Source organism: Orycteropus afer, unplaced genomic scaffold, assembly GCF_000298275.1.
Source record: "Orycteropus afer afer isolate SDZICR_OR568_19922 unplaced genomic scaffold, OryAfe1.0 scaffold00002, whole genome shotgun sequence".
In the NCBI taxonomy this organism is placed as follows: domain Eukaryota; kingdom Metazoa; phylum Chordata; class Mammalia; order Tubulidentata; family Orycteropodidae; genus Orycteropus; species Orycteropus afer.
In genome coordinates this window covers 30,923,358-30,950,688 of record NW_006921589.1, presented here as the reverse complement: position 1 = coordinate 30,950,688, position 27,331 = coordinate 30,923,358, and the positions used below count along the sequence as shown (strand labels likewise).

The 27,331-nt window shown below is 37.2% G+C and overlaps 1 protein-coding gene across 1 annotated transcript in view; it reads left to right on the top strand.

The window, feature by feature from the left end:
* FAM117B (family with sequence similarity 117 member B) overlaps window positions 1-16,409 on the top strand; it is a 146,049-nt gene extending 129,640 nt beyond the window's left edge. Inside the window, exons 6-8 of the mRNA XM_007935034.2 lie at window positions 1,297-1,522; window positions 8,033-8,153; window positions 16,091-16,409. Of these exons, the coding sequence (XP_007933225.1) occupies window positions 1,297-1,522; window positions 8,033-8,153; window positions 16,091-16,409 (666 nt within the window). The remainder of the gene's footprint in view (window positions 1-1,296; window positions 1,523-8,032; window positions 8,154-16,090) is intronic.
* Window positions 16,410-27,331: the final 10,922 nt, after the last annotated feature.

Genomic DNA, 27,331 nt, shown 5'->3' with positions numbered 1-27,331 from the left:
CTTATACTTACAACTGCCTACCAGCTAGACTACACATTAAGAATTGTTCACTTTGTAAGCTACGGTGAGAAAAATTCCTGTTTAGATTTAAAACCATGTTACAGAGTATATTTATCTATGGCTCCATTCTTTAATGAAAGACTAAGTTTAAAATAGTATTTTCTTGGTGGTTATGATCCTCTCCTCTTAAGGTAAATAGTTGATTTAGGGTAGAGAAAACACAATTCCCCACACCCTCTCCTTCCCCATACTACATAGTAGGGAACTTCCATGGTATAGTATATAGGTCAGTGAACCAAGGGTCTACAGAGAGCTGGTTCCTCTGTTAAATGAGCCATAAGGAAACTAAATGAGGGTCTCCTTGATTTCCCCTGTAATTAGCACTGCTGTGATAAACCTTTCATTCATTTAGGACAGTTCTTTTGAAAATCTCTTCCAGGGGAAAGTAGGTAGGAAGAGAAAAGTAACAAGGGCCTGTCATCAAGAATCACTAGTTGACACAATGGAAAACTTTCTTTCCCACTGATTGAGAGCTCTGGTGGCGTATTGCCCAAGGCATTTGACTGCTAACCATAAGGCTGGTGGTTCAAGCCCGCCAGCCACTCCTGGGAAGAAAGATTGGACAGTCTACTTCCATAGTGATACTGCCTCGGAAACCCAAGGAGGGGTTGCTCTGAGTTGGATCCAACTCGACAGGGGTCGCTATGAGTTGGATCTGACTTGTCAGCAGTGAGTTTTTTTGTTTTTTTTTTTTTTTTTAATGTGGAACCTAGTGTCGCATGTAGATTTCTCCTCCTTTACGTGGCCTTCCTTTATAATTTAAAAAATAACATTTAGTACATGATAAATTGGAGCTCTGGTAGTGTAGTGCATAAGGCACTTGACTGCTAACCAGAAGGCTGGCGGTTCAAATCCACCAGCCACTCCTTGGAAGGAAGGTTGGGCAATCTACTTCCATAGTGATATGGCCTGGGAAACCCACAGAGGCGTCGCTATGAGTTGGAGCCAACTCGATGGCACTTAACAACAACAACATGATAAATAAATTAGCCAATTTATTCATTCAGTGGACATTGGCCATCTCTATGTGCCAGGTCCTGGGAAGACAGTGTTTTACCTCAGGCTGCTCAGTGTCCAGTGGGGGTATCAGAATAGACAGGAATGTCACTGAAAGAGCACCTAAAAAGTAGGATGGGCTTTCTGATTTGTGAGTCTCTGGGACTATAGGGAAAGGTTGACATTGGGTGTATTTCAGAATCAGTGATAAATATACATATTTTTAAAACTCTTTAACAGCCACAAGATATTCCAGATGGCCATCGTGCACCTCCCCCCCTCGTGCAGAGAAGTAGCAGCACACGCAGCATTGACACACAGACACCTGGTGGGGCAGACAGGGGAAGCAACAACAGCAGCCGCTCTCAGTCTGTGTCCCCCACGTCATTCCTCACCATCTCCAACGAAGGTAGCGAGGAGAGTCCTTGTTCAGCTGATGACCTGCTTGTTGATCCTAGGGATAAAGGTACAATCCTAGAGGACTTTATGACTAGATCATGGTGAATACCACCCATTTTATCATTCTTTCTGTTCATTATTTTGTACAACACATACACTTGAGGCTACTAAGGTATTTGCTTTGCAGTGTGTTCAGAACATAGGGTGAAAAAATTGGAGTCTAAAACAATAGGTTTTATTGTGTTCAGGCAGTGATCTGGTTGTGTGGTTTATAGACTTTCGTTTATTATTTCTTTTTGTTTGTTTGTTTTTTTGGTACTTGTTAATGCAAGTTCTTTATTAGTGAGAAAATATATTTCTTTGGTATAAATAAGATGAATACTCATCTAGAAGAACACTTTGTTCTCTGTCATCTTACTGGTCATCAGTTTTTAACTAACTTAATACCTCTTAACTGAATATAAAACCTTCAAGTTACTGTTCTCTAGGTTCTATATTTTTGATAATTTGACAAGGAGTAAGCTGATTTATCTTGATGCAAAATGAGTGTTCAAGGCAAGTTTAGAGTAAAAAGTTTTGAGATGGCTATTTATACTATTAAACTCTTTATGCAAGTTAAAAATGTAGCCTGGAACCATAAGCAGTTTGTATATTAGTTACAAATATTGTAATCTTTAAAACCTTTCAGTCTGTCTACATCAATGCAATTTACTACTCATTTGTCAGTTTGTCATACTGTGATGGCTTGCAGGTTGCTGTGATGCTGGAAGCACTGCCCCCACTATTTCAAATACTAGCAGGGTCACCCATGGTGGACAGGTTTTAGCAGAACTTCCAGACTAAGGCAGACTGGAAGGAAGGATGGGGTCTTCCACTTCTGAAAAATTGGTCACTGAAAACCTTATGAATAGCAATGAAATAGTCTGATACAGTGCTGGAAGATGAACCCCTAAGGGGAGAAGGCACTCAGAATACCACTGGAGAAGAGCTGCCACCTCAAGTCAACCTTAATAACATGGATGGAGTAAAGCTTTTTGGACCTTTGTTTGCATGACTCAAAATGAGAAGAAATAGCTGCAAACATCCAGTAATAATTAGAATGTGGAATGTACGAAGTATAAATCTAGAAAATTGGAAGTTGTCAAAAATGCAATGGAATACATAAAGATTGATATCCTAGGCATTAGTGAGTTGAAATGGACTGGTATTGGCCATTTTGAATCTGACAGTCATATGGTCTTCTATGCCAGGAATGACAGATTGAAGAGGAATTGTGTCACATTCATTGTCAAAAAGAGCATTTCAAGATCTATCCTGAAGTACATTGCTTTCAGTGATAGGATAATGTCTCTACACTTACAAGAAGACTGGTTAATACTGGGAACTCTGGTGGTGTAGTGCCTGAGGCATTTGACTGCTAACCCTACTTCTATTACTCAAATTTGTGCACCAACAACTAGTGCCAAAGATGAAGAAATTGAAGATTTTTATCAACTTCTGCAGTTTGAAATTGACCATACGTGTATAAGATGTATTGATAATTGCTGGTGATTAAATGCAAAGGTTGGAAGCGAAATATTGGTAGTTGGAAAAGACCTTAGTGATAGAAATGACACCTGAGACTGCATGATAGGATTGTACAAGACCAATGACTAACCCATTGCAAAGACATTTTTTTCAGCAATATAAATGGTGACTCTACACATTGACCTCATCAGAATATGTAGAAATCAAATTGACTACATCCATGGAAAGAGATGATGGAGATCATCAGTCAGAATAACACCAGGAACTCTGACTGTGGGACAGACCACCAACTGCTCGCATGCAAATTCAAGTTGGACCTGAAGAAAATTAAAACAAGTCCACAAGAGCCAAAATACGACCTTGATTATATTGAAACTGAATTTAGAGACCATCAGAAGAAATGATTTGATACATTAAACACCAGTGACTGAAGATCAAATGAGTTATGGAATGACATTAAGTATATCACACGTGAAGAAAACAGAATATCATTAAAAAGACAGGAAAGGAAGAAGAGACCAAATGGATGTCAGAAGACTCTGAAACTTGCTCTTGGATGGAGAGTAGCTAAATAAAGCAAATGGAAGAAATGATGAAATAAAAGAGCAGAAGATTTCAAAGGGTGGCTTGAGAAGACAGAGTTAAGTATTATGATGAAATGTGCAAAGACCTGGCATTAGAAAATGAAAAGGGAAGAACATGTTTGGCATTTCTCAAGCTGAAAAAAACTGAGGAAAAACTTCAAGCCTTGAGTTGCAATATTGCAGGGTTCTAATGGGAGCTCTGGTAGCATAGTGGCTAAGACACTTGCCTGCTAACCAGACGGCTGGCGGTTCAAACCCACCAGCCACTCCTCGGAAGGAAGGTTGGGCAATCCTACTTCCGTAGTGATACTGCCTCGGAAACCCAAGGAGGGGTCACTATGAGTCGGGTCTGACTCGATGGCACATAACAACAACAACAACAACAACATGGGCAAAATATTGAATGATTCCGGAAGCATCAAAAGAAGATGGAGGCAAAGTTAGGACAAATTCTTAGCCACAACTTAAATACCTTGAAGGAGTGAGTCATTGAGCCTCTGGGCTGGGGACCATGATTGCAGGGGACATCAAGTTCAATTGGCACAATGTAGTATACAAGGATATTGTTCTACATCTTACTTTGGTGAGTAGTAACTGGGGTCTTGAAAGCTTGCAAGCAGCCATGTAAGATGGCACTATTAGTCTCTCCTCATCCAGAGCAAAGAAGAATTGAACAAAATCAAAGACCCATGAAAACAGTCCAGAGGACTAATGAACCATGAGCACCTCAGCCTATATGACCCTGAGATAGAAGTAGATGGTATGATGCCTGGCTGGCAATGCCCATCATTTGGAAAAGGATCAGAATTGGAGATCCTGGACAAAGTGGGAGAAAAATGTGGAACAAACCTCAATATCATAAAATAACCAGGTTTACTGGTCTAAGACAGACTGGTAAACTCCCTGAGACTATGGCCCCAAGTCACCCTTTGGGCCTAGAATTGACCTCACTCCCATGGCTTACCTCTCAGCTAAACAACAGACAGGCCTACAAGCTGAACACCTATGCTACAGAGATACACTCCTTAGAATAATCAAGAAGGACAGCATTTGCACAGGGAGAAAGGTAGGGAGGCAGGAATCCATAGGCAAGAAGGACATCACAGAAAGTGAGAGGAGAGCTACTACATTGTAGGAAATGTAACCAGTGTCACAAAACAACAAATTTATGAACTATTGAATGTAAAATGAATCTGCTTTGTAAAATTTCACCCAAATCACAAAAAAAAGTTGGAGAGAAAAAAAAGAAGAAGATAGAAGGAATACACAGAGTCACTGTACCATAAAGAATTGGTTGATGTTCAACCATTTCAGGAGGTAGGATATAATCAAGAACCAATGGTATTAAAGGCAGAAGTCCAAGCTGCACTGAAGGAATTGGTGAAAAATGAGGTTCCAGGAATTTAGGAATACCCTTTGAGATGTTTCAACAAAGGCATGCAGTGCTGGAGGTGCTCACTAGTTTATGCCAAGAAATTTGGAAGACAACTACCTGGCCAACCAGCTGAAAGAGATCCATATTTGTGCCTGTTTCAAAGAAAGGAGATCCAGTAGAATGTGGAAATTATCACATCATATCATTAATGTCACACACAAGTAAAATTTGTCAAAGATAATCCTAAAATGGTTGCAGCATTACATCAACAGGGAGTTGCTGTAAATTGAAGCCAAATTCAGAAGGCATGGAACAAGAGATATCATTGCTGATGTTACATGGATTTTGACTGAAAGCAAAGAATACCAGAAAGATGTTTATCTGTGTTTCATTGACTGTGCAAAGGCATTCAACTGTGTGGGCAATAGCAAATTGTGAATAACATTGAAAAGAATGGGAATTCCACAACACTTACTTGTGCTCATGAAGAACTTCTACACAGACCAAGAGAGGCATCATTCTAACAGAACAAGGGGACAGTAAATGGTTTAAAATTCGAGAAAGGTGTGCATCAGGGTTGTATCCTTTTACCATACTTATTCAATCTGTATGCTAAACAAATAATCCAAAAAGCTGGACTAGAAGAAAACATGGCAATCAAGATTGGAGGGAAGACTTGTTAGCAACCTGAGATACGCAGATGATGCAACCTTGCTTACTGAAAGTGAAGACTTGAAGCACTTACTGATGAAGATCAAAGACTGTTCAGCCTTCAGTGTGAATACATCTCAACATAAGAAAACAAAACTCCTCACAACTGGACCAGTAAGCAACATCCCAATAAATGGAGAAAAGATAGAAGTTGTCAGGGATTTCATTTTATTTGGATCCACCATCAATGCCCATGGAAGCAGTGTCAAGAAATCAGATGTAATGCCTTGGGCAGATTTACTGCAAAAGGCCTCTTTTAAGTGTTTAAGAGCAAAGAGGGCACTTTGAAGGCTAAGATGCACCTGACCCAAGTCATGGTATTTCAGTCACCTCATAATCACATGAAAACTGGACAATGTATAAGGAAGACCGAAGAATTCATTGAGGCCTTTGAGTTGTGGTGTTGGTGAAGAATATAGAAAATACTGGACTGTCAGCAGAACAAACAAATCTATCCCAGAAGAATTGCAGCCGGAATGCTCCTTAGATGTGAGAATGGCCAGACTTTGTCTCGCCTGTTTTGATCATGTTGTCAGAAGGGACCAGTTCCTGGGAAAGGATAACATGTTTGAGAAAGTAGAGAGTCAGCAAAAAAAGACAAAGAACCTCAACGAGACAGATTGGCACAGTGGCTACAATGGTGGGTTCGAGCATAGGAGGGATTGTGAGAATGGTGCAGGACTGAACACCGTTTGATTCTATTTTATTTAGGGTCGCTTTCAGGTGGAGTCACCTTGATGGCACCTAACAACAGCAGCGGCATATCAGAGCAATATTTTGTTAGCTTAATTCTAGTTACTGCATATACTTGAAAGCAATAATAGGAAAATTTATGTGGAAATTCTGTAGCTTGGTTCAGTAGTCAGTAGTCATTTTTTTCAAACCTACTGCATCCAGTGTGTTTAACATCCTAAAACATTCCATTGTTATAATTGACTGTTACTACTCGTCACCTACACCAGTGTGCAAGTGCGGAGGGCATAAATTTCACTGAAGAAGTACTTTCAGACTGTTTGTAAACCTGTCATTTGGACTTTTTATAGAGATTGAGGGGCCAGGTCAGATAAAACATGGCTATTAAAATCTCCCTTACTGCTCCTTCCAAATCAGTAACATGGAGGAACTCTGTTAAGTGTTGTGTTCTCCTAAAACCAATGATAAGCAACGTTCAGCTGCTAACCAAAGGGTTGACGGTTTAAACCCACCAGCTGCTGTGTGGAAGAAGGGTGTTGTGCCAGGCTGTTTCTGTAAAGCTTTACAGCCTTGGAAACCCTGCGGGGCAGTTCTGCTTTGTCCTGTAAGGTTGCCATGAGCTGGAATTTATTCAGCGGTAGCAGGTTTGGTTGGTGACTGTTGGTTCTCATGAATTTATTATGTAAGAAAACAGGATCACAGTACTACAGCAGTCAGGAAATTCATAGCTTAGCTGACACAGACTGAAAAATTTAGAATGGTTATATAACAAGAATTTTTTAAGTTAATATAGTATAAACTGGGGACATCTGTACTGAAGAGGGATATTAAAGACACTCTTTAATAAGGTTAATTTGGAAAGATTTAAAAATTTTTGAGTTAGACTTTGAAGAAAATTTTAAAAATTAACAGAAAAGGGTCTTTTAGGTGAGGGAAATCTCATAGCCAAAAGGAAGTCTTTAGGCTACAGTTTGCGGCTGTAAATTTTACGATTTTTGTCTGTGGCTGTCAGAGTAGAGATTGTAAGCAGAGGAGCAGAGAAATCACATTGAGAAATGTTGAAGAGAGACCAAGAGTCAATGATAAGCAACCAGTGAAGAACCATTTCAGACACTGTGCTGTGAATAATGGAAGTGGTGTTTGTGTCTATGTGGTACGCACAGAATAGAAGTGAGGCAGCCAAGTAAATGAGTAGTCAGCATTGCAGGCTGAGGTGATGAAGGCGTGTTGTTGTTACGTGCCATTGAGTCGGACCCGACTCTTAGCGACCCCTCCTTGCATGTCCGAGGCGGTATCACTATGGAAGTAGGTTGCCCCACCTTCTTTCTCAGGAGTGGCTAGTGAGCTTGAACCACCAGCCTTCTGGTTAGCGGTCAGGTACCTTAGGCACTAAGCTACCAGAGCTCCTCATACAGGCATAGGTGATGGTAATTGCAAGTGAAGAAGAAATAAAAGTGCTTTATTAGTATATGCATTTACTTCACAAACATTAATTAGCTCCTTTTAAAATTAGGAATTGTGTTAGGTATTAGGGTGATACAGATGAATTAAAACACCATTTTTACCCTCAGGTGGTTCATGGTATGGAAGGGAGGCCAGGAACAATTACAATAGAGCAATAGAGTATGATTATTCATTTTTATAATAGTAGTTATTTATAATGAATGCAATGTGTTGTTTCTTTCAGAAAATGGAAACAATTCTCCTTTGCCCAAATATGCAACATCACCAAAACCTAACAACAGTTACATGTTCAAAAGGGAACCTCCTGAGGGCTGTGAAAGGGTCAAAGTCTTTGAGGAATGCTCGTGAGTACATCCCCTCCCCAACTTGTATTAGAATTTTCAGATGAACTGAAAGAATAGTACAGTGACCACTGTATGTCCGTCACTCAGATTCTACAGTTGTTAAAAGTTTGTCCTATTTGCTTTGTCTGTATGTGGTGGTGGTGGTTTTTGCTGAACTGTTTGAAAGTAAGTTGCAGACATCATGACACTTAAGCCCTAAATACATTGTAATATTCATTTCCTAAAAATAACCACAGTATTCTTAACCAGTTGCTGTTGAGTTGACTCTGACTTATTGGTGATCCTGTGTGTTTCAGAGTAGAGCTGTGCTCCAAAGGGTTTTCAGTGGCTGATTTTTTAGAAGTAAATTGCCAGCACTTCCTTCTGAGATGCCTCTGAATGGACTGAAACCTTCAACATTTCAGTTAATAGCTCAGTGCTTTAACTGCACCATCCAGAGATTCCACAATATTCCTGCATACTGACAATACCATTATGAAGCCTAAGAAAATTAACAGTAATGTTTAAATTAACTAATATCTAATTGATACTCATATTTCCTCATTTGGCCCAAAGTATTTTTGAACCTGTATCCAGTGAAATTTACACAATGAATTTTGATTTATATTTATTCAAGGTTGACTACAGATTTCTCTACCTTTTTTCAAGGATCAGATCCTCTTCAGTTTTCATCTAGTTTTAGGCTCTAGTTTCTTAAACTTTTTTTTTTTTTTTTTTTAATTTTTATTTAGTCTGCCAATTCAGGAACCAGAATTCTGATATTTGTACTTTGTACAGTGTTCTGGTTCTAATGCCGCTCTGACAAGAATATACCGCAAATGGGATGGCTTTAACAAACAGGAGTTTATTCTTACAATTTGGAGGCTTTAAGTCCAAGTTCAGAGTGCCAGGCTCTAGGGGCTGGGTGAAAGCCCCTCAACCTTCGGGTCCAGCTCTGCCTCCTGCTCCCAGCCCACTGGCACTAGAGGCATTTCTTCACTCAGACAGCTGCTGGCTGCTGAGGCTGAGAAGCCCTCCAAGGTTGACAAGTAAAAAGGCACAGTCCTGATGTTACCAAACCACACGGCAGGCCATTAACTTAAGTCCATTGTAAGTCTCAAGCTCGGCAGAGCATAGCAGGCTGCTGAGCAATGACACGGCTACATACAGGGTCCAAGCGTGCCATAGGCTAGAGACCATTCCCGAGGCATCTCCTTAAATACAGGAAGCAGACCACATTCCCAAAGGCAGCTACTCAGCTGCTTGTGGTAGATCCCACCATGGAGTTGATTGCCAATCTCATCATGGGGAATAACTGCCACCAGCTGCCCAGCCACTCAACCAGGCCCAGCCAAGTTGACACAAAAAACATAACCACCACATACAGTAATTCCACTTTGGTAAAGATAATGTGAGAAGTAGAATTTGAAACTAGTAGTAACTCGTGCAATTGGTATGCAGTCTTCTAAACTCATGTCCAGGCAGATCCTGGGTGACAAACATCCAACTTATATATAATCTGTAAAGCCTGTTATATTGAAAATTTGAGGTACATAATATGGTTTGTAATAACAAATGGGCGGTACTTTGTGACATGTATCAAAACATGATTATTATTGTGTTGTGCTAAAGATGTTCTAGTGCATCTGGAAGTGTTTCTGTAATATTTTCTGTTTACAGAATGGTACACTATATACTAAAACAAACATTTGAGTAGCCGATGTTAGATACAAACCATACCTAACTGTGCCAGCTGTGTACATATACAACTTAAAGACAGACTTAAGAATGGAACTTGTTTGTGATCCAGGGACTGCCTGTATTTCTGTTCGCTTGTACTATAATCAGCTACTCCCATTTTAAGCTTGAAGTTCACCCAGAAAGTATATGACCTTGTGTTTTCAGTAGTTGTGACTTGTTACTTTATAAGTGGTGGCCATGGGTTTTGAGATATGTTTGAGACTGAGCAAAGTAGTGATGAATATTATTTGGTGATATGATGATAGTACTTAGTCCTGACCCTCCAGTGTCACTATGACTGTAAACCCAACAGCCCTCCTTCTGGCCTTTTCTTACTGTGAAATGCAAAAGACATTGTGGAGATGGTCTAGCCTCCTCCAGTTCATACAGTTTGTCATCATCCTCTATCATGAACATCTCAGAATGATGTGAAACATGGCACCCTTTTGTTTTTCTTATGTGGCCCCTCCTGTCACTGTTCCCTTTAACCTGAATTCTGAATAATCTTGCCATACAAAGAGTGGCGTCTTTGAATTTCAACTTCTCTGCTAGGAAACACCAGCTGTCAGTCTTCCATCTGCTTCTGTGACAGTAATTGAAAAAACTAGTGAATGCTAATTTCAGTTTTTTCACCATATGGGTCTGTAACTTTTGACTAGTGCCAGCTGAGAGTTTTAGCCACTGTTTCTCCAGATTTGTTCCATGGACTCCTTGCATAATAATCATCTGGAGTATAAGTTAAAGTACAAATCTCCAGGTCTCATCCCAGGTCTAATGAATCAGTATGGAGATAGGATGTGGATTCTGCATTTTTAACAATACAGTTTTTATACCTAATTTGAAAAAGTTAGCTTAGATCTTTCCATGAGTTCTTCAGAAATGAAACCCAAAACCAAACTTGCTGCCATCGAGTCTGATCTGACTCATAGTGACCTCTCCTTGGGTTTCCGAGGCAGTATCACTGAGAAAACAGATTGCCCAACCTTCCTTCTGAGGAGTGAGAGGTGGGTTTGAACCACCAGCCTTCTGGTTAGCAGTCAAATGCCTTAGGCACTATGCCAAATGGGGCCAGGTCATTCTATTAAGTAAAAATCAATTGGTCTAAATGAACCCTTTTGGAGTTGGATTCTTCGATTTACTCATTGGCAGGTAGGATTTGCCCGTTTTTGTTGTTAGGTTCTGACTCATGTTGCTTGGTCCTGGTATGTTTGAGCCTGTTGTTGTAGCTACTGTGTCAGTCTATCTCATTGAGGGTCTCCCCCTTTTTCACTGACCCTCCACTTTACCAAACATGATATTCTTCTCCAGGGATTGGTCCCTCCCAATAATATGTCCAAAGTATATGGGGCAACGCCTGACCATCCTTGCTTCTAAGGAGCATTCTGGCTGTACTCCTTCTAAGACAGATTTGTTCATTCCTTTGGCAGTCCATGGTATAATCAGTATTTGCCAACATCATAATTCAGATGCATCAATTCTCCTTTGGTCTTCCTTTTTAATTGTCCTGCTTTTGTGTTCTTATGAGGTACACCTTTGTCCTCAAAGTGACCTCTTTACTTTCTGAGATTTTTTTTTTTTTAATTTGTGATTTGGGTGAAAGTTTATATAGCAAATTTATTTTCCATATAGCAATTCATGCCTATTTTATTTCATGACATTGATTCCAATCCCCGTAATGTAATAGCTCTCTTCCCATTTCCTCCCTGTGGTTACCTTTTCCCTGTGTCCTTCTTTCCTGTGCATTCTTGCCCTCTGAGCTATCTCCCTGTGCAAATGTTGCCCTTCTGATCTCCCATGATTGATTGTTCTGGAGAGTGTACCTACCTTGCATTCTAAAATTTTAAAGAGGTCTTTTTCAGCAGATTAACCTAGTGCAGTGTGTCATTTGATTTATTGACTGCTGTTTCCATGAGCATTGATAGTGGATCCAAGTTAAATGCAATCCTTTACAACTTCCATCTCTTCTCCATTTATCATGATGTTGCGTATTGGTCCAGTTGTGAGGATTTTTGTTTTCTTTATGTTAAAGTGTAATCCATACTGAAGGCTGTTGTTGTTGTTATGGTTGTTATGTGCCATCGAGTCGGCCCCGACTCATAGCGACCCCTCCTTGGGTTTCCGAGGCAGTATCACTACGGAAGTAGGATTGCCCAACCTTCCTTCCGAGGAGTGGCTGGTGGGTTTGAACCGCCAGCCCTCTGGTTAGCAGTCAAGTGCTTTAGCCACTATGAAGGCTGTAGTCTTTGATTTTCATCAGTAAATGCTTGCCAAGCAGGTTTGTGTTATTTGCAGGATTTGTCTTCAGTGTAGAGAAATGGTTGATTGGCTCAAAAGTAAATAGAAATTTTTAGAAATCACTTTGTTGTTGTTGTTTTAGTTTTTTATTGCTGTCATTATTGAATAATATATATAATATATATATTATTCAAATATATATATTGACAGCATTTTCTCAAATGCACGCTTTAGTGGTACCAGTTATGTTAAGATGTTATACAATCATCACCAATAATTGCTGTTCAGTTTCGCATTAGAAATGACTTTGTGTGATTGTTTGTAGGTTAATGTCTGTGGTATCTGCCTTAGATGATTACAATTGGGAAATTTCTCAGAAGTTAATATCTGAGCCATATACTAGTACATTATTTGTGTGTCAAGGGAGGGAAGAAAGAACATACACGTGTATATATGTATTAATGGATGGATATATCAGTTGATGGATCAAAGAAACATAATGTGAATTCTAACACATTTCATGTTTTATGGCACATTCATCTGTTAAAAGAAGGTAAAATAACTTTTTTAGGTATATAGTTTATCATAAACTTTACTGACATAAAGTTTGTGAATCAGACAAAATTCTATTTATTTTTAAACCCTTAAGTTTCAGAAAGCAAATTAACAGCAGCAACTCAAGAGTGAATTTCTTAGAGGTAAATATTAACTTTCTTTCAAAAAAATAAGTTACAGCCTTAAAAAATTAAGTCTCTTTTTGTCCTAATATGGCAAAACCAGAGCAAAAACTATTGGACAGAGTGGCATTAAAGCAAAGGTAGGTCTTAAAAATTTTAACTTGTTATAATCATTCTTTAAAGAACACTCTTCACTCTAAAGTCTTACTTTTGGTTTAAAGTAGTAATTCTGACCTGAACTGGGAGTGGAGGATGGGAGAACCCTGGTTTCTAGAAAGGTATCTGTTTACTTGAAAGAAACTAGAGAGTTGAGTTCCAAAAACAAATGAATAGCAGTAACTTAAGAGTGAATTAGACAGTTGTCTTTGAGCCCAGAGAGTGCAGGACCAGAATTTGCACTTCAGACTCTCTGTGTTCTCTATATTCTGTAGACCACAGCCACCCCTCCTGCATTTGTGTTGTTGTTATGTGCCGTCGAATCGTCCCACTCCTTGGGTTGCTGAGGTAGTATCACTACGGAAGTAGATTGCCCAACCTGAAGTCAAATATGCTATTTACTGATCCCAGCTAGTGAATTCGTTGTGCCTTATAGTTTATGTCCCTAAATATTAAGGCCTCTTCACAGTATATTGGTATTTTTTTTAATTAACGTGAGTTGTGACTTTTCTTCTCTCCCTCCCTTTCTTTCTTTCTTTTTTTTTTTTTCTAATTATAAAAATCTTGGGCGGGGGGAAAGAATCTTGGAACTGAGAACTACTATTTTCTTTGCTAATAATTTATACCTGAATTAAAAAACAAAAAAATAAGCAAATATTTAAAAATGTGTACCAAAACATTCTTTGCATAAATATGACAATGCATATAATAATTATCTAGCCTGTCCATTCTCTAGAAAGTCAGCTAACAGTTTTATCTACTTTGCGAGACAATCCTTTTAGAATAACTGCTTAAGGAAAAATAAAATGTTTAAACAAGTTCTAATCCCCTTTGTATTATGGTTCTTAAGTTGAAGAGTGCTTTGAAGTAATGTTAGTACTTGCAGCTTCTGTTAGTGTAAATGTAGGTTACATAACTCTGAGGTAGCTAAGGTTGACCTTGGGTAACATTATGCTGCTAGATGCTTAATGTTTAGCGCTCAGGAGAGTAGTTACTCTTGGGTTGAGATATGACTGGAAAGAGAGCAAACTGGGAGTTTTTTTGGGCTTCTTGCTATAGTGTTCTTCTCTTGATCTGGCTACTAGTTAGGTTATTAGTATTTGTTATTTTGTGTGAAATGTGTCCTAGGTCTGTTTTCATGAAAGCAGCAAGGAAATTTAACTTTTTAAGATTCCTGTCACTTAAAATATTTTCCAGATCAAGAACTTCATCAGAGTCAGGAGTGGGAAGAGAGCTATTGCATTGTGGGAAATTACTGTCAATGTCATGTGACAAAGTGTATGTGAATTGCTGTATGGAAAATTAACTTGCTCTGTAAACTTTCACCCAAAGGTTTTTTTTTTTTAAAAAAAGAAGTTTCTTTGTATTTCTGATATGTAAAGTTTCATCTTAAAATGCATTAATAACCTCATATTTTAAGTCAGTTTTAACAATATAACTTCTATCAATTAAATAAAATCCAGGCCTCATTTAGGAGGTTTGTTTTATTTTTCCTAATACAAGCTATCTTCAAAGGAAAATTCAAACATTATTTAATTATAGAAACATAATCCCAACTTCTGTCTTCTTTAAGGAATAGAAAACCTTACTCTTACATGGTGGAACAGACGGGTGTTTGCCTGTCCAAGTAGTAATATATCCAAATATATTTGTGGCGCTAAAAGGACTCGACTTAATTGAATTCTATTCAAGAAGGAATAGTACCCAAGTAAAACATAATTTAAATGATACGCGTTCTTTGTTCTTAAAATTTTTCCTGTTATATTTCCTGAAGCTAGTATATCCATGGTTAGTATTCATTATTAATCAATAAAATTAACTCTCCTGATACATTGTCAATTTGGAACAGTTTTCCACCCTTCACTAATGTCTGCTGTTTACTCATTCTTTGTCATTCCAATTCAGATAATAACTTCCTTTGGGAAGCCTTCTTTCCTACCAAGCTTATCCTCTAAACCTTTACAGACCATTTCTATCACACTGATCAGGCGCTCTTGCAGGAGTTTTTAACCTTTTTTGTGCTATTGACCCCTTTGGCAGTCTGGTGAAGTTTATGGATCCCATCTCAGAATAGTGTTTTGAAATGCGTAAAATAACATATATAGGATTACAAAGGAGACAGATGATACTGAAATATACTTTTGTCCTGAACAGTACCTTCCTCCAGAACTACAAATTTAGTACAATTCCTTGTAGATTATGATAAGCTTGAGGGCAGAGCTCATGTTTTATCTTTGTGCCCTCAGAATCCAGTGCAGACTTGGCTCACTTAGATTTTATTGAACTGAATTGTTACATGGAGAGCTAAGAACTAAACTTTTATCATATAATTATAGACCCTTTCCCCTGTGTCTTGGTGTACTTAGGTTCTCCCATCTTAATGTCTTTGGAATTTTGTGGCACTTCCATGCTATTTTAGCAACTTAGTGTTTTGTTTTCATATTTTTAGTTTCATCGGTATCCTTTCAACTGTTTGGGTTCATTTTCAGAAGCACCTTGGAATGGGGAAGAATTTGGCTTCAATAAAAACTAAAAGCAAGGACTCTCATTAGTTTTATTCTGATTTTGAACTCACCTTACATTGCTTAGGAAACCATTAAATAATTGTTCCAATCAAAGACGTTTTTAAGAGAATCTAGAAGGAAAATCCATGCTCACCAAAATTTAGTCATGCAGTGGAGGAACTTAGCAAAAGATAGGACTTTGTAGATCATTAACTTTCATGCCATCTTCCTTCAGCATAGTACAAGCAAGCTTTGGAACAAAAACCTGGTGGTAGAACGTATTTTTGTCTCTGAACATCTAGATTTCTTTTGCCTTAGGAAATTCATTATTCATATTGACTATCTTAGATCTACATTGAAATGCAGTTGGGGGCAGCCTGAACCACCTAGGGTCCCAGGGGCTTGCCAGGGAACAGAAAGCAGCAACGATGAATGGTTTCTTTGCAGTATTCCAATGTACATATTTTGAATTATGTATCTAATACCAGTTTGGTCCTTGGCAGTTGAAGCTTTTGACAAATAGCCCAAGTTTTGCATTCCATTCGTGTATCTATAAGTTAACTGTTTTTAAATAAACAAATAAAAGTACTTATTTCCAGTGTTCAGTGACTTAAAAGTATTATTGGGTTATCTCTTCTGTGTCTAGGCCAAAACAACTTCATGAAATCCCAGCCTTTTACTGTCCTGACAAGAACAAGGTGAATTTTATTCCTAAAAGTGGCTCTGCTTTCTGCCTCGTCAGTATCCTCAAGCCACTTCTTCCCACACCAGATCTTACCCTCAAGGGCTCTGGCCATAGCCTGACAGTCACCACTGGCATGACGACCACTCTGCTACAGCCTATTGCTATGACCTCTGTGTCTACAAACACAGAGCAAGACCGAGTGTCTCGAGGAACGAGTACAGTCATGTCCTCAGCCTCTCTTCTCCCACCACCAGAACCAATCGAGGAAGCTGAAGGGTAAGTCCCAGTGCTATGTGGCCATTGTTTCAGGAAACTGAGAATCTCCTCAGATCACTTGACTAGGACGGCATCATGCGCTCCCAGTTGGCTTTGATGTGCTCCAGCTTTCTGTAGTGGCATGTGACACTGAAGCTTCTGGAAGAAAGCAGCCCCTCTGATGGCTCTGCCCTACTCATGAAGACCAGCCCTCAGTTCTTAGCCTGCTTTTTCTTAAAGCATGGATTGAAACAAGAAAGGTCTCATTCTTTACTTTTAGAGGGCTGGTATCTCATTGCTTTTGTTCTCAAATTATTAGACTTCTTTAAAAAAAAAAAACTAAACAGCTGATCCCTGCAAACATGATTCCTGAAGGGAGACATGAACAATGCTGCAAGAACCATCTTTTATATGAAAATGACTATTTTATAATACCAATGTTACATTTTCTGAAACGTAGCAAACAGGATGTTGAAAGATTCTTTGGTGGCCTCTGTTTCTTGTTTCCCTTTCTAGATGTGTGCTTTTCTCAGCTGTTTTCAGCTTTGGGACCAAAGGGATTAATCGTTGACATTTTCCTAGCAATCTTAAACTCATAACTATGTTCTTCTCCCAAACAAGAATTGATAGGTAAATACAGTGAACAAATATATATGAAAAGAGTTAAAAAGCAATATTAGTATATTATGTGGTTTATGTTTTTTGATGTCAGAAGTTTGTGCTTTGGGTGAAATGTTTGTAAAACTAATGTTTTCTTCACTACTCCTGTATGCATTTCACCGTGTGGTCAGAAAAATTATAGTCCAGAGACAAGTGCTCTGATATGTTCTCACCCATCATTGGAACTTGGTTTCAAGTCAGTGAGCCAAAAGAAAACTACTCAGTGTTGATTGCTAGCTAGGAGTAAGGAGCCCCTTTCGTATTCTGCAAAAGGTGTATCACATGATCTCCCTTCTTTGCCACAAATAACATTCTACCTTTAACCATCACTGTATCATAGCCCCCAAGAGATCCTAAAATTGCTGTGCATGGATTCCCTTCTTTGCTTTTGTGATGTTGTTGTCTTGTGGATTTGGTCAGGGTTAGTAGTTTGCCAGGAGAGTAATCCATTGAGTGAGTAGCAGTCCGAAGCCACAGAGTCTTGTGACTGACATTTTCTTTGTGGTGGTTGGCACTGAGATTTGTTGCCTATAGATTTTGCTAGCTTTCCCCTTTCGACATTCCACATAGTGGGGAAAACAGACAAGAAAAGCTTTGGAGCATAAACAACAGGCATCTCTGAAAAATCCATACAATTTTGGCTTTGGGTTCATCCTAATACACATCACTGCCAATATCCCATGACAACAAGTATTTCATTTCTGCATATGAGGTAGTGACCTTAAGGAGCAGCTCTTTTAAAAAAAAAAAAATTTTCAGCCAACAGTGTTGATAAGAAGCGTCCTTCTCTTATCTTTATATACTACCTTATGATGCAATAATTTAATTTTCCTATATATATTTTGTAAGCAAAATAAAATCTTAAATACTTAAGAAGGAATACTACTTTGACAGTCAGTACGTCTGTTTGTCCAAACATAGCTCATTGAGGAAAACCTAGTGGTAGCAATAAATCTTGTGAAAGGACTACCTTATACTCACAAATCTTTAAAACATCTAAATATTAAAAAAATATATATATGCCCTATAAGTTCAAAATGGTGATACATTTAGGTAAGACAGATAAATTCAGTGTTTAAATTAATTTGTCAGGTTTTAGTTGGTAAGGACTGGTGAATTTTGCTACCTTTTCCATCCAAAACTAATTTACTTAGAACTTTACATTATGGCCTTGAAAGCAGTAAAAACTCGATTATTCAGTGTGTAAACTTTCTGGTTGGTGGGTTTTTGAGAGCCTTGCTTCTCTACCTTTTCTGTTTTCTGTCTTTTGGTGATGCCATTTCATCACTGAGCATCTGTTCTGTCAGAAGCGCAGAGGGAAAGGTAAAACTGAAACCAGGAGAGTTGGCATAAATGGTGGAGGAGGAAGTTAAAAATAAGGTTTCAATAAAAAAAAAAAAAAACTCCGAAACTTTAGTTTTAGTATTACCTGAACTCTGTTAAATCTATGCTGTTTTCCTTGCCTTACACTTTTTTTTTTCTTGTCTCTATCCCTGCAAGTCATGGTGGTGTTTTACAACTAGAATGCCACTTTGTAAACAGTTTTTTTTTCCCTTTTACCCTGTTGCACATGTTTGTCTAATTCACACCCTTCTGTGCAGTTCCATATATCCTTAATTTAAAGTTGGAATAGAAGAACAAGTTTAAGATTCATTATTTACAGAGTCTTAAAAGCAGAGCTTCTAGTCTATTATATTTTGTTCTAAGGAGAATGTGAATTCACAAGCAAATGAGTTGTATGACAACCAAATGAATCCCTCAGGTTTGAAAGAAAGAGAGCCTGAGATTTGAAAAAGAAAGGTACAAGGTACAAACAGCCCTAACTGCTAGTGCCAAAGGGCTAATTTTTAAAGAGTATAAGCTTTATTGCAGTCTTGAAAAAATAGTAACTGTGTAGGCCCATTCAGCTGTTTTATTTAACCCTTAGTTCACAGGTGTCTATTCTCAATAGATCATTTAATACTGTTTTCTCTACAGTTACATTCCGTAATTATTATGTTACTCTGTAGCAAATTGTATAGAAAGTAAAAAATGGGAATAGCGCAATGAGGGTTATAATTTAAAATTTTTAGAAATTTTTAAAAAATTCACTTTCATCATAGTAAAAGACATGAGTGGCATGTGTCTTTCAGCAAAAGGAGCTGATCACTGGTTGTTAATTCACTTTGCCAATCTTAGTTATTTTCTACCTTAGATGATTTCTTCTTTGTGGTGATAAAATTTATATAAATTTACTGTTTCTCATCATAATTAAGTCTACTACTTGTCATGACTTTTGTGAGCAATTAATGTTTTTTAAATACCCATTTTACCTCTCTGGTTAATTTGGTAAGCATGGATACCAAAATTACCTTTGATGTAAATTCTTCATTTTGTTTAAAATATATTTTATATTTATGACCATGAGTCAAATCAGCCTTTTAGAAGGTGCTAATGCTAACTGTGGAGGTAACTGGCAATGTGAAAGGCCTTAATTTTTTTTTTTTTAATAGTAGGCTTTTACTGGAAGAAGACATTAAAAAAATGGCAGGATTTATAACCTTGTGTATGGCCAAGATTAGGACTAGGTTGTCAAGATTTTCTTTCTCTAGTTCAAGGAAATAAAGGATAATCTCCCACTCCTGAATTGACTTTCATGTTCTAAGCTTAAGATTCATTCCTTCATGCTGGGATTGTGATGGCTCAAAACCAGACCAATGAAAGTGCTGCATTTGCAAAATAAAGCTAAGAATATTTAACTTCCGCACTTTAAGGTTTAAGTTTTACTCTGCTTAAATTAATGCTAAGCAGAGTAACCCTGAACAATAGTTTGTTTATACACTCCTATTGAAGAATATAATTTATGTTTTTTTAAACGCTTCATCTTTCATCTCTGTTGAAACTGTGTAAATCTTTTTAAAAAGCAATTTTTTAAAAAATTTGTTTTTCTAACAAAATTCTCCCAAAAAAAAACAGCGTTTCCAGTGGTGATAACTATTGTTACTATGTACTTATGTATTCCCTGTACCTGGACACTTGTTGCTGCCTCACAAGAAAATAGAACTTTTACCTTAAAAATAAAGTGTCTGTTCTTCTTGAGTTTTTTTGGTGTGTATGTTATGAATAGTGTATCAAAATTCTAATTATATTTCTATTCAGACATTTTGTAGCCTGAAATACTTGTAAATAGTATAGCTTCTTTCACAAATTGATATAAAAATAGATTGTGTTAGGCTAGATATATAATATTGTCAATTACTACTTCTTTGCTACCTCCTTATATAATACTGAAAATACTTGATCTTTGTGGTACATGCTAAGTAAGCAAGCATTAAAGTATAAGCAAACACACTGAAAGATAAATATGTCTTGAAGTACTTTTTATATCTCATAGTTTGTTAGAGATGCTTTAACTAGGATAGTCACTTAAATTCATTATAAAGTATATGAAGATGTTTGAGTGTGTGTGCTGGTAATTCATTCTTGCAAAAGCAGCCATATATGCAAGACAGCTGTTTAGACCAGGGGTTCTGTCTGTATCCACACGGTGGAGCTGTTCATATAGCTCCTGATGCAGACTGCACTGTAATCATTCAGAAAGCAGGAACACATTTTAAGTGAAGTAGAAAGTCACTACAGCTGTCAGTCATAAAAAGTGATCACCAAATTTTTTTCATCAGTCTTTTCCCTCCAATATTTAAGAAGAGGTATAATCTTTAATTTTTCTCTCTCAAATTGAATGATTTCATTTTCTTGAGGGTTTTTTTTTGTGTATACTTTTATGAATATTGTATCAAAAATTCAAATTGAGACATATTTATAGTCTGAAATAACTTACAAATAGTATAGCCTCTGTTTCTTTCTTTTTTTCTCTTTCTTTGCTTGCTTTGGTTCAATAGTATTAAAATTACCAAAGAAAGTTTTTAAGTCTCCTATGATCCTTTCCCTTTGTTTTCTTTTTAGTGGTTGTGTCAGAGATTTATCATCAAATCCTCTTTGTAGCAGTTCCCTACCAGTGTGTATCAAATACAGGTTTTTTTCCTTGCCAAGGTTTAGTATATCTGTATCTATATATAATTGGCCTCTACTAGAACATGGTGTGATAACACAGATAGCCTTCATATCTCTTTGGCTTAGTGTTTTTCAAACTGTCCATAAGTTGGCTCTTGAGGGTAGTTAAATGGCTCCAACCAGACTTTTTTTTTATAAAAGAAATAATAGGAAACATTAGAATATATCCACACATGAAAATATTTTTTGTATGTAGTATAGCGCCTAAGGCACTTGACAGCTAACCCAGAAGGCTGGCAGTTCAAACCCACCAGCCACTCCTTGGAAGATTGGGCAATCTACTTCCATAGTGATACTGCCTCAGAAACCCAAGGAGGGGTCACTATGAGTCAGGTGTGATTTAACAGCACATAACAACAACAACAAAAAAATTTTTATTAGATATAGATACAAACAACATTTTAATGCTCTCGTGTAAAATGTATTTCTTGCTGTGGGTTGTAATCAAAATGATCTGAAATTATTGCTGTAGATAGAGCCTCTGTGTTATGTGTTGATCTGGTATCATCATGCAGAGGTGATGCTGGAGGTTTTGAGACATTGTTTCTACTTCCCCTTTAATGAGTATTTCCAGTTGCTGATTTAAAAAATAAAATACTTGTCTTTTCAGCAAAATACACATCTTCCTTAAACAGAATTATCTTCATAGTCTGTAACATTTTTTTTCTGCTGAACCATTATGTGGCTTTTGTTTTATTTCCCAATATTTTGTAGAGTTTTAGGTCAAAGTCTACATAGCAAATTAGGTTCCCATTTAACGATTTTTATACAGATTGTTCCATGACATTGGTTACAGTTTTCACAGTGTGCCAGCATTCTTACCATTTCTATTCTGTTTGTTCTGTTTCTACTATCTAGCTTCCCTTCCCCTCCTGGCCTTCTCATCTCTGCTTTTGGGTAAATGTTGACCTGTTTGGTCTCATATACTTGTTGATTGTTTAAGGGAGCATTACACTCATGGGTGATATTGTTTAGAATCATTGTTTTATTGAAGACTATCATAGATGCTCTGGTGGTTAGGAAACAGGAGTATAAATATTTGTCTCAATACCCCATCTTAAGTTATTTTTGAGACCACTGGAATGGTTCAGAGGAGAAGCAGGGAAATCCTTAGCTAACCACAATTTAGGTACAAGTTCTGGCTCAGCTGCTTAATGGTCATGGGATCTTACAAGAAAGTCACCTTTTTGAACCGCAGTTCTCTTATTTATGAACTTAAGGAAATGCTGATAGTGCATTTTATGATTTTAAATGTTAGAATGGGCTAGTAATACAGAAATAGCTTTTGAAACTGGAAGCAAACATTCATTACTATCTCCTTTATATTTTGTTATGTAAGCCAAGGTTTTTCATTATGGAGTATGGTCCTGTAAAATTCATTTTAGCTTGTGAAGTATACCCACTCTACTTACCAACATGATTAGGTCTGTAAAACCAGGTTATTACACAAAAATTAGCATTATGTAAAAATGGAGGATGATTATGTAACTGCCAAACCAGTAAGAATCATGGCCTAGTCAAGCTGACACATAACCTTAACCATCACAACCAGCATTGCTCTAGCTTCACACTTAAGCATTTGTTACTGCCAGACATAGTCGTCAATGTGCAAAATAGTCAGATTTTTTACTCTTGTTGTAAGTGAGCAATGTCAGATAACAAGATAGTCGATAAGAGAGGAGTATAATACAGTCAAGGATGTTGAGCTAAAATTAGGTAACACTGGATGATAATTTACCAAATGACAGGTCCTTTATATGTTACTCTCTACCCTAATCTTTACAATAACCCTATGAAGGCAGGTACCGCTGCTTTTACTGTCTTAACAGCTGAAGAGGATCACTGGTGGTGCAGTGGTTAAGCACTCAGCTGTGAACCAAAAGGTTAATAGTTCAAATCCCCCAGCCACTCTATGGGAGAAAAATGTGGCAGTCAGCTTGAGTAAAGATTATAGCTTTGGAATGCCTGTGTGCTCAGAAACTGACTTTAATCACATTTTTTATGGATTTTTTTTTAGCTTGAATTTTTGAGAAAAGGCTTATGAAGGTCATGTTTTAATCTCAATTATTTGGTAGGCCCATTTCAGAGAGAGAAGTCAATAAAATGAAATCACCTGGATCTCAGTTTAATTCATGTGTATGTTATCCCTGGGTGGTAGGGTTGGGTTTGTCTAATGTTTGTTTTTTTCCACACTTTTAAATGACAGGCTATCACTTTGAAATAGAAAAAAAAAAAAAACAACTTTTTTTTGTTAAGGTATAGACATAAATTTCAAAAATCTTACCTATAAATAATACTAAGCAGACCTCTATCTCCCTTTTATATCTACTCATTGGCTGTTGAATGATTTATTTGTACCACTGAGTGATGAACTATGTCTTGATTTTAAATACTAAGGACAGTTTTTGCTGAACTCTTCAGTCTTCTTTTAAATGGTGCCAAAAAAGATGGACAAAAATATTTTATGTTGGATTTTTGCATCTGACCTATCTTGACAAAATCACTTTCTTCCTCTCCTGTTAACTCAGGTTTTCTTTGCTATATTTAAACACTTTCTTGCCTGTTGTGTTTTAAATGCATTACTTTCAGTACTGCTACATTAGTTAACATTTTAAAGTCTGTGTTTCTTTTCTAGTTTAATTTCTACATCCCCGGATTCTGGGGCTGCTTCATTGCTCAAGGTAAAGGAATGCAGGGCCCAACCAACTTTCTGGAAGATAGAAATAACTGCTATCAGTTCTGGCTTTCTTCTTTTCATTTCTTCCATTAATAACTTGGGTTAAAAACTATGGTTTATATTTCATTGATTATTGGTTCTAAAGGCTCACAATTTTGATATTTGATATTTTACATTCTGTACCTAGTATTTACACAAAAAACACACATTCTGTTTGTTCCCCATATCTTACATAGTTCCCTTCCATACGTGATAAATTAGAAACAATCAGTCTCACAAGGATGTTTAACTGCTCGGTTTTATTTACTGTCTGAGGTATCTGTATTAATTTCTACTTTTCTACTATGGTCCTTAGGTAAAACATAAGTTTCTGATTAGGGGAAACAAACAATAAATGGATTTGTATTGACCACTTTAGGAAATAACTGCCTTATGCGATCTTGTAATCTTTATTAAAAAGAGGTTCAAAGAAACAGCACATTCAAACTTCCTTTGTTCTAATGCTATAAGACGACTACATTTGTAGAGGGTCTAAAAAGTAGTTAAGTGAAATAAATATCGTTGTGAAATAACACTTTTTCAACAAACCTATTTTGTTGGAATAGTTTATTTCTAAATATATCAGAGTTATGTTTTCTAATTAGTGAAACATCTCAAAAATCCAAAGTTATACCGATCAGATCTCACAGGCTCTGATATTCCTGCCTTTCCTATGCAGTGGTTGTAGAAACAGTAGGGAAATTTGAGTTCTTCTGGGATTTTTCTAATGTTAACTGCATTCTTATCTGGTATATTTTTTTTTAAAAAAAAGAAGATAGGTGTTGAAACCCAGTCTCTGCCCCCATTTAGTATAAAAAGTGTCCATTTTTTTTGAAAGGTGTTCTTGGTCTAACCTTGGTTGAAGTTAATTAATTCTTCTTATTGAATGGATGATCTAGATTGAGACAAATAGCAACTGGCTAGCTTTCTGTTATGCGCTTACCCTGTCCTTCCTATCAATAGCCTTTACTGAATGTGTGGTTGTTTTTCTCTATTAGCAATCAAAGTTTAACATAACAAAACTTATATTTTTGACCCCTAAATGAGTGATTGAGCTTCAAGTAACATCTTGAGAAAATACGAATGGTTACCTTCATTTTAATAACAAAGTTTACAATGTGCTTTTCAAAAATTGAGTTTTCAAAAGTTGTTTTCCTGCAGTGAGTACAGGAGACCCTGAATAGTGTGGGAGAAAAACGTGGAACAAAACTCAAAAAGTTGTTTTCAAAAATTGAGTTAGACCTGTTGAAGTTTTAATAGAACTTGCTTAGGCAATTAATGTTGCTCTGGGTGAAATGGACAACTACACAGTCTGTGCTGAAAGAGGAAGTGTTACATAAACCAGGACTGGAATCATAAAAATCCCTTGCATGTTTCTGTTTTTTGAGAATCTTTGCTCTTAGAAAATTGAAGTTGTTATCCCTTTACATCGTTGTCTGGGATTTAGTTCTTGCTTGGAAAGACGACTGCTTTGCCTCCTCATTGAGGGTATCTTCATTTATACATCAGGGATTGCTTTGCATGCATGTGAGGGATATACAGATCTCTCTGAACTAATGTATTCGTAAGGCTACACTTGCAGAGAAAAAAGTAGCACGCTTTTGAGGTACTCAGTTGAAGTTGAGAGCACCAGTCATTATAGAATTTAGATTGTATTGTGGGAAATTTCACTGAATAAAAAGGAACCCTTAAAAAAATGCTGCTTAATTTATTAATAAGTAAAGAAATGGGAGCTCTGGTAGTATAGTGCCTAAGGCACTTGACTGCTAACCAGAAGGCTGGTGGTTCAAACTCCAGCCACTCCTCAGAAGGAAGGCTGGGCAATCTACTTCTGTAGTGATACTGCCTTGGAAACTCAAGGAGGGGTCGCTGTGAGTCAGGTCTGACTCAACTGCACATAACAACAACAACAAGAAGTAAAGAAATCGGAATAAGCATGTGAAAAGATGTTGAGGAAAGACTCTTAATGACCTTTGCCAGAGTTCCTGTTTCTGATTCTCAGCCTGTGCAGGACTTGGTGGCAGGAGTGGTTTTCTGGAGAGCTCATGGGCAGTTAAGGTCCTAGTTACTCTGGACTGCTTGTGGATGGGAAGTGGACTACATTTTACCTACTCTGGTCCATTCTTAAAATTATTTTTTTTTTATATACAGTGATTCAGACATTAGAAACAATCTTTTAAATAGGCCTGTTTAGAACTAGGAAACTACTGTGAATTACTTTTTTTTCTCATGGAGATTTAATAGGTTATCTGACAAAAATACAACACCTCAAAACTGCCTCAAGACTAAAGGGTAGGACGAGAAAAAAGAACAGGAAATTGAGTGATAGATCTGTGTAAACATTGGCTGTTTTCATCAACTTACACAAACTTCCATTAAACAGTTGCCCCCAATACATGGATTCTAAACCCTCTAACAATGAAAAGTTTTTGTTCAGTAACCATATGGAGCTGCAAATGATGTTACCTGTGCACAAAAAGGGAGAAGTGGAAAAATGAGACACTCCTAGTGATCATGAAGAGCTTTCTCTATTTCTCTAGAAAAGTATTCCGGTTAAATCACGTCAACAAAATTGGGGTAAGTATGCAAATATTGAAAGATTGTTTAAAACTGCCTTCTCCTCATTCAGGTAGAAGTTTCTGGGTACCTTCAGGAGTACTATTGCTAGTTGCGTAAGAGTGTCTTCCCTTCATTTTCTTTTCTGGAAGAATAGGAATAATCCATTCTAGTACAGTATAGCAGTGTATGTAAAACTAGGCCTGAAGTCACCTACCTATACAATGTCTTAAATATTATTGGACATTCTTGTGGTTTATGAGCTGTAAAGAGATTTTTCCATTCCTCTGGACGATGGGCTTAGTAAATTAACCAACTTCCTCATGAAAAATTCAGTAATGGAATTAGAGGACTCTATGATTTTTTTTATATGAATGGAAAAAGCAAGGAAACATTAAATTTTAGCCTACAATTGGAGAAAAACAAGCACAAGGTATCGCTTAACCTATCAGAGGCTATGTTACCTTTTAAAATTCTCACCTTGCAGGAAGCTGAGTTTCGACTTCCTTTAACTTACTTATGACCTTGGGTGGGGCAGCAGGGAATGAAGAAGAACCCGGAAGAGCAATGCAAGACAGCGTGGCATATCTCTAACACTTTATCCACATAAAGAATTCTCACAGCCAGCAAGGTTACTTAAACATAAAAGGTTTTCCAGAGAAATAAAATCCAACTCCTTATTGACAGAATTATTCCTGTTTTTTATAAAATAAATTTTGGTATCAAATTATTTTGGACTCACTTGTTTCTAATGTTTTCTACATATTATCAAGACTTGCAAATCCGAGGTATTAAGGGTGTACTTAATAAATTCAGATGTGATCTTACCATCTGTCTAATGTTGGCTGACAAGTATTCACAAACACCATGCTTTGTGTGTGGGCACAATATAAACTTCTTTCCACAAAGGCAGTATATTCCAAAATAGATGTCTTAAAGCCATTGATGTGGCATTATAACATCAG